Source organism: Tribolium madens, unplaced genomic scaffold (assembly GCF_015345945.1).
Source record: "Tribolium madens isolate multiple individuals breed KSU strain unplaced genomic scaffold, Tmad_KSU_1.1 Scaffold_11;HRSCAF=98;Tcas5.2_LG3b, whole genome shotgun sequence".
In the NCBI taxonomy this organism is placed as follows: domain Eukaryota; kingdom Metazoa; phylum Arthropoda; class Insecta; order Coleoptera; family Tenebrionidae; genus Tribolium; species Tribolium madens.
In genome coordinates, this window is record NW_025400975.1 from 5,509,876 (window position 1) to 5,517,244 (window position 7,369).

At 32.4% G+C, this 7,369-nt stretch overlaps 2 protein-coding genes across 2 annotated transcripts in view; one reads left to right on the forward strand and one right to left on the reverse strand.

Annotated features, from left to right (window-relative positions):
- Positions 1-258: 258 nt before the first annotated feature.
- LOC123007092 (methanethiol oxidase) lies at positions 259-3,354 on the reverse strand. The gene is made up of 6 exons (XM_044402172.1): positions 3,189-3,354; positions 2,951-3,102; positions 2,703-2,900; positions 1,012-1,478; positions 414-965; positions 259-367 (listed from the first exon to the last, which is right to left on the reverse strand). Exons 1-6 carry the CDS (start codon positions 3,199-3,201, stop codon positions 319-321), a joined length of 1,431 nt encoding a protein of 476 aa, XP_044258107.1. The 5' UTR covers positions 3,202-3,354; the 3' UTR covers positions 259-318.
- Positions 3,355-5,209: 1,855 nt separating this feature from the next.
- LOC123006409 (methanethiol oxidase-like) overlaps positions 5,210-7,369 on the forward strand; it is a 3,206-nt gene continuing 1,046 nt past the window's right edge. Inside the window, exons 1-4 of the mRNA XM_044400866.1 lie at positions 5,210-5,405; positions 5,492-5,643; positions 5,694-5,891; positions 7,198-7,368. Of these exons, the coding sequence (XP_044256801.1) occupies positions 5,393-5,405; positions 5,492-5,643; positions 5,694-5,891; positions 7,198-7,368 (534 nt within the window). The 5' untranslated portion in view covers positions 5,210-5,392. The remainder of the gene's footprint in view (positions 5,406-5,491; positions 5,644-5,693; positions 5,892-7,197; position 7,369) is intronic.

Below are 7,369 nucleotides of genomic sequence, written 5' to 3' on the forward strand. Positions count from 1 at the left end.
GATAGATCTACAGGTCTGTAGATAGATCTACAGGTCTGTAGATAGATCTACAGGTTTGTAGATAGATCTACAGGTCTGTAGATAGATCTACAGGTCTGTAGATAGATCTACAGGTCTGTAGATAGATCTACAGGTCTGTAGATAAGTGTATACAGTTATAATTTTTGGTGAGACTATGTCACAAAATTTTATGTTATCATTGTGTTTATTTTTACTTTTTCAATACTCTTTCTTTTAATCTAAAATAAAACAACTATCATTTCAAGAATATTTATTTGTTAATGAGCAATTATGAAGCAGTTTCTTATCTCATCTTTTTCAATCTTGTGCAAGCCAAATGTCTGATGTGCAATCACCTCCAGGGTACCTAAAAACAATGATTTTGCAAGAAATTTTACATAAATTGAACAAACCTCATTTCATGAGCCAAAAGTGGTCCATCAGGCCCAATTCCAAAATCAACCAAAAAATTCTCATCCAATTTCATCCCACCTTTCTCTGTATCGATATCGATTTTAACAATAGTCGCACCTTTTTCTATAGTCTCAGGATAAAATTGTCGATCCCAAGGGGAGTACAAACTCGAGCTAATATACAGCCGCTTTCCATCAAGAGATAATTGCATCATTTGGGGACCACCCAAGATGCGCCTTCCTTTAATATAAACAGGATCGGGTTGTTCTTTCAATTCTTTATCTTCCAAGACTTTAATTTTAGAATCTTTCAAAATTTTTCCACCCAAGAATAATTGTCCCGTTAATTTTGGGTGTGCGGGATCCGAGATATCATATTGTCTGACATCGCCATGTAGCCARTTATTGAGATAWAGAAATCTGTCGTCGAGTGATAATAAAATATCTGTKATCATCCCGTTTATGTAGTCTCCATCCCAACCAGAAACTTTTTTAGCTGGAATATCGATAACCTTGTCAACAGCCCAACTTCCATCACCTTTCTGATAAAACCTGTAAGAGGAAATAAMCTCGAGATTTGCTACAGCTTTGTCATCACCTGAAGATATTAGCGTTGAGGGCACACCCAACAAAACCTTGGGGCTGTTTGGGGTTATGCAAAAATCGAATTTCAAGCGGGCTCACTCCATCAAACCCTAAATTAACAGTTTGCAAAAGCTCCCGTTTCGACCATGAGAAGAAGTTGAGGGAACGTCCGTAAATTTTCTGGTCGTCAGGATCAGTGGATTGAAAACCACGTTTGAGAATTCTGGGAGCCCCCCATTCGGATGATACCATTATGTCGAAATATGGCTGGTACCAAAAGTCGTAATTGAAGGCTCCGGTCTTATTTCTAGTCCAGGTTCCTTTCACTTCAAAAGTTTTACCATCAAGTAAAATAAACTCACATTTGCCGTTGCCTTGATTGTCACCCATTGCCGAAATCATAACTTCTCCACTTGCTAGGCAATGGGTGGTGTGCGGGGTGGAGCAGTTGAAACGGTGGATTTCTTCAGCTTCGACCACCTAATTAGGAATTTTTGTAAGTTTTTTAGTGCTAAAATTTTTGATGATAATTTAGACCATATGGTTTGACCGTTGACTTACAGCTATTTTTTAAATAAAGTAATCAGGAAATAGCAATATTAGGATTATCTAAATATTTGAAAATTCTTATTTTCTTATTCCTGAAAACACAAACAACTTAATTGTAACAACTTAATTTAACTTTTTTGAACATATTGCTCAATATTTTAGAGTAAATTGAAATCATTTGCTTTTTTAAATAATAAACGATAAGTTAGCGAAAACTTAAATAAAACTAAAATAACAAAACTTTTTAATTAGTTGGAAAATAGTTGCAAAAATAAAAATTTCGAGGAGCCGGACCGTTAACTTGAAAAAAATGTGTACACTAATTCTAATTTCAAAAAAATTCCAGTAATTCCTTTTTTTTAATATTAATTCCTATAATTCCCAACTAATTCCTGTAGTTTCAACTAAATTCCTGTAATTCCAACTTAATTTCCGTAATTACAAAATAATTCCTGTAATTCCAAATTAAATAATTCCTTGAGGTTCAGCACTTGGGCAATGTACTCAAGTATGTACAACTGCGTCATCAATATGGTACACCAAGTAAAGTAAGTAAAGAATTCCAGTAATACAAAAAAAATCAGCAATTCCAATAAGAATTCCAGCAATTTCCAAAAAAAATCTAGTAATTCCAGTATTGCAAGAGAAAATCCAGTAATTCACAAGTAATTCCAGTAATTCCAAACAATCCAAAGATAATTTCAATGCCAAATACTTACAAACAATTCCAAGCAATTTCCGATTAAGTTCCAAAAAATTTTACAACTAATTCCAGAGTGAACGGCCCCTCGAAAAATTCTATCTTGTATGAAACGAGATATTTACAAACAATATTTAAAGTTTAAAGTTTTAAAATCCACAAAAGTTATTTTAAAAATTCCAAGAAGATTTCTTGATGCAAAAATAAAATCAAGTTAATGTTTTTTCGAAATTGGGGTTCAAGAGGTAAAATTATTAGAGGCCATCAAGAATTTCCCCTGAGTTGGATACAAAATCCAGGTCAACATTTTTACAATAAAGCTGAGATCAACCGATAACCAAAAGACAATTTTTGGTTTTGTTGAGACTTTTAATTTAAAATATGTACTAGGTATTTTGGTTTGTCTTTAGTTTATTTTAAATACGAATTATGTGGAAAAAATTTTTTTTTCTTACTTTGTGCATAGTTGGAGCCCTTGGATTTTTCTCTGTATCGACGACATAAATTCTGTCGGAATTGAAAGCCGGCAAAATTAGTTTATCCCGTTTTGGAACATCGCAGCACCCCTTCGTGTCATGACAACTGGAACAGACATTCCATCCAGTGTGATGCAGCTCATCGTTAAGTCTTCCGGTCCTCAATCTGTGAATAACCTGATAAAAAGTAATCAGTGTTGACGACAGACAAACACTGGTGGTAATACTTGGCAATAAGTAGGTGACGAAGGGTTAACGTCCACAGTTGCTAAGAGGTCGGTTTTTCCTTCGGCTTGATTGGGTTGAATACAAACAACATAGAGTAATTCTTCTCGAGGGCCGTTTTTCATGGCATCGAGAGGAGTAGCATATCCAGGGCCTGTGAGTTTTGAAATAGTTCATTAGCCGTGTCAATGAATTTGACCTTGATTCGACTTCTATTGAACATAAAACGCTGGTACTTACCATTTGACGACATGATGAAAACTGAGTTGCAGGAGAATTTTCAAATCAATCGTGCTTATGAACAAGTGGGCAAATAAATCATAAATGGATAAGATATATTTGTTTGTTTCTAGGTTTGGTTGGCTCTCTTGGATAGTAGACACGCACGCAGGATATGGTTTAAACGAGTCATATTTAAATTAAATACAATGAATCGGTAATTTTAAACAAATGAGTATGTTTTTAAAAATTTGCATAAATTTGTAACAAACATTGTTAAAGTCAATTCATTTAAACATATTTATTTTTATAAATTTGACTACAACGGCGAAGATGACATAAATAATAAAAAAACGATTTTTTTATAGGTGTATTTTATTGAGATAATAGAGTTTTTGCAAACCGTAAAAATGTTTAACGTATTACGACAAATAGCCGTTGCTAGGAAATCAAAAAATTAGACGATTACGTAAACGTCTTTGACGAAATACGCCTTTTGCCCTTAAAAGACGTACACACGACAATTAAATGACGTTGTCGTTAAGGTTAACATTAAACTAAACGGTTTGCAAAAACTCTCTATTATATTAAATAAGTATGTGTTAACAACAAAAAAAATCCATTAAGAATAATATAACAATAAATTAAAGTAAATTCTATTAAAGAAATGAAAAATAAACAACATTAAATAGATTAAAACTAATCCTGTTAACGTGTAAGTATGGATAATTAATTTTTACTCCTATAAATTAAGGGATTTCATTAATTTAAATGTTTGTGTGAAACTTAAAATAAAGTGTTGACAACGCGATTAAAGCAAACCGCATTTTAGTACTTCACTTCCTATTTTTTTTGTTTTTACTTCTGTAACTACAAAAAATGCTCTTTTGGTTTTGTTATACGAATACAAAAGTGTCGTTTGATGTTAAATTGAAAATGCTGTAAAATTCTGATGCGTTTTGACGTTTCTCACGATTTTTTATTATTTTTGATTAACAATTATTAATGAAACAAAAGCTTTTATTAGATATCAAGGCGTTAATATAAAAATACTGCGCAAAAAATAATTKTGCATTGTGTAGATTAGTAGATTAAGTCGAAATAAACTTATTCCTTATAAATATATTTTCAAACTTCTTTTTTAATTTAGTAAAAAAAAACTATTTTATGTCAAACTTCGGGTTATTTTGTGATTTAGCTTATTTCTAAAATACAATTTTCTAAAATACAATGATTTTCTTTTCTATTTAATGAGTTTCCTTTTTAATTTGAACATTTTAAAGACACAAAGTGATAGTTTAAGAATTAAGAATGTTAACTTTGGCTAAAATTTTGAGACAGAAACATGCACAAAATTATTGTTACCACCTAACAATTCTTACCTCTCTCATCCCCAAGAAAAACAAGATTTTAATATTTAAGAAAGAAAATTGCCTGACTTTTTTCTCTCCTAAATTTTTGATTAAACAACAGATCGGTATCTGTAAATCTGTCTACAGACCTGTATCTCTAGATCTATCTATCTACAGAACTGTAGATCTAACTGCAGACCTGTATTTGTAAATCTGTCGGTAGAACTATTTACACAACTGTAGCTGTAGATCAATCGGTAGGTCTATCTGTAAATCTCTCTACAGACATATATCTGTAGATCTATCTGTAACTCTATCCACAGACCTGTAGATCTATCTACAGAACTGTACATCTATCTACAGAACTGTACTCATAGATATAACTACAGACCTGTAGATCTATCTACAGGTCTGTAGACAGATGTAGATAGATCTGTAGATCTGTAAATAGATCTACAGGTCTGTAGTTATGTCTACAGTTATGTTGATAGATCTACAGTTCATAAACACCACTGATTACCCTGATGGTCCACTCCCCCCACTTTTTKATTCAAATTTTATTGTGAACGTAATTGGGTCCTCCCAGGTGCAATGTTGAAGCAGATATATCTCTATCCTTTTAWWTCTAGTAACTTTTTAAACATTCATGTTTGTAACATTAGTGTTATTGTCAAGAATGTGAGAGCGCGCTGCATTACCATTGGTTGAGGGTGTAAACTCTATGCTCTGGAGAAGTGCGCACTATGTGCGTTTCAAGCGAGGTCACAGATTATGAAATAGCGACTTCAAATGTGCCTCCTAGGAGTAAACCATCAGGGTAATCAGTGATAAACACGATTGATTTGAAAATTCTCCTGCAACTCAGTATTCACCATGCCTTCAAATGGTAAGTATCATCGTTTTATGTTCAATAAAACTCGAATCAAGGTCAAATTCATTGACACGGCTAATGAACTATTTCAAAACTCACAGGCCCTGGATATGCTACTCCTCTCGATGCCATGAAAAACGGCCCTCGAGAAGAATTACTCTATGTTGTTTGTATTCAACCCAATCAAGCCGAAGGAAAAACCGACCTCTTAGCAACTGTGGACGTTAACCCATCGTCACCTACTTATTGCCAAGTATTACAACCAGTGTTTATCTGTCGTCAACACTGATTACTTTTTAACAGGTTATTCACAGATTGAAGACCGGAAGACTTAACGATGAGCTGCATCACAGTGGATGGAATGTCTGTTCCAGTTGTCATGACACGAAGGGGTGCTGTGATGTTCCAAAACGGGATAAACTAATTTTGCCGGCTTTGAACTCCGACAGAATTTATGTCGTCGATACGGGGAAAAATCCAAGGGCTCCAACTATGCACAAAGTAAGAAAAAAACTATTCACACCGATATTTTGAAAAGAACGAGGAAACTTTCCCAAAAATTTTTCCACATAATTTGTATTTAAAATAAACTAAAGACAAAGCAAAATATCTAGTACATATTTTCAATTAAAAGTCTCAACAAAACCAAAAATTATCTTTTGGTTATCGGTTGATCTCAGCTTTATTGTAAAAATGTTGACCTGGATTTTGTATCCAATTCTTATCTCTATATTGAACGCCAATTTCGAAAAAACATTAACTTGATTTTATTTTTCTATCACTTCTACTTCTTGGAAATTGCCTTTTATGTTATTTAGACATTTTTACTAAAACTCAGATTCTAAAATAACTTTTGTGGATTTTAAAACTTTTAATATTGCTTGTAAATATTTCGTTTCATACGTTTCACTCTGGAATTAGTTGTATAAATTTTTGGAACTTAATCGGAAATTGCTTGGAATTATTTGTAAGTATTTGGAATTATTGAAATTATCTTTGGATTGTATGGAATTACTTGTGAATTACTGTAATTTCTCTGGTTTTTTTTGCAAATTGCTGGAATTCTTATTGTAATTGCTGATTTTTTTTTTTAATTATTATTGGAATTACTTTTATTATTACTGGAATTCTTTACTTACTTTACTTGGAGTACCATATTGTAGTCGCAGTTGTACTTGACCGCGCTGCCCGATTGCTGAACCTCAAGGACACACATGAATAATTTCTTTTCAAAATTAAGTTGAATTTCTTAGAACTATTTAATTTGGAATTACAGGAATTATTTTGTAATTACGGAAATTAAGTTGGAATTACAGGAATATAGTTGAAACTACAGGAATTAATTCGGAATTACTGGAATTAAATTGGAATTATAGGAATTAATGATGAAAAAAAGGAATTACTGGAATTTTTTTGGAATTGGAATTAGTGTATACATTTTTTTCAAGTTAACTGTCCGGGATCTCGAAATTTTTATTTTACAACTATTTTCCAACTAATTAAAAAGTTTTGTTACTTTAATCTTATTTAAGTTTTCGCTAACTTATCGTTGATTTAAAATTTTATTTAAAAAAGCAAATGATTTCAATTTACTCTAAAATATTGCGCAATATGTACAAAAAAGTTAAATTAATTTGTTACAATTAAGTTGTTTCTGTTTTCWGGAATAAGAAAATAAGAATTTTCAAATCCTAATATTTTTATTTCCTAATAACTTTATTTAAAAAATAGCTGTAAGTCAATGGCCAAACCATATGGTCTAAATGAAATTATCCTCACTAAAAAACTTAAAAAAATTCTTAATTAGGTGGTCGAAGCTGAAGAAATGCACCGTTTCAACTGCTCCACCCCGCACACCGCYCATTGCCTAGCAAGTGGCGAAGTTATGATTTCGACAATGGGTGACAATCAAGGCAACGGCAAATGTGAGTTTATTTTACTTGATGGTAAAACTTTTGAAGTGAAAGGAACCTGGACTA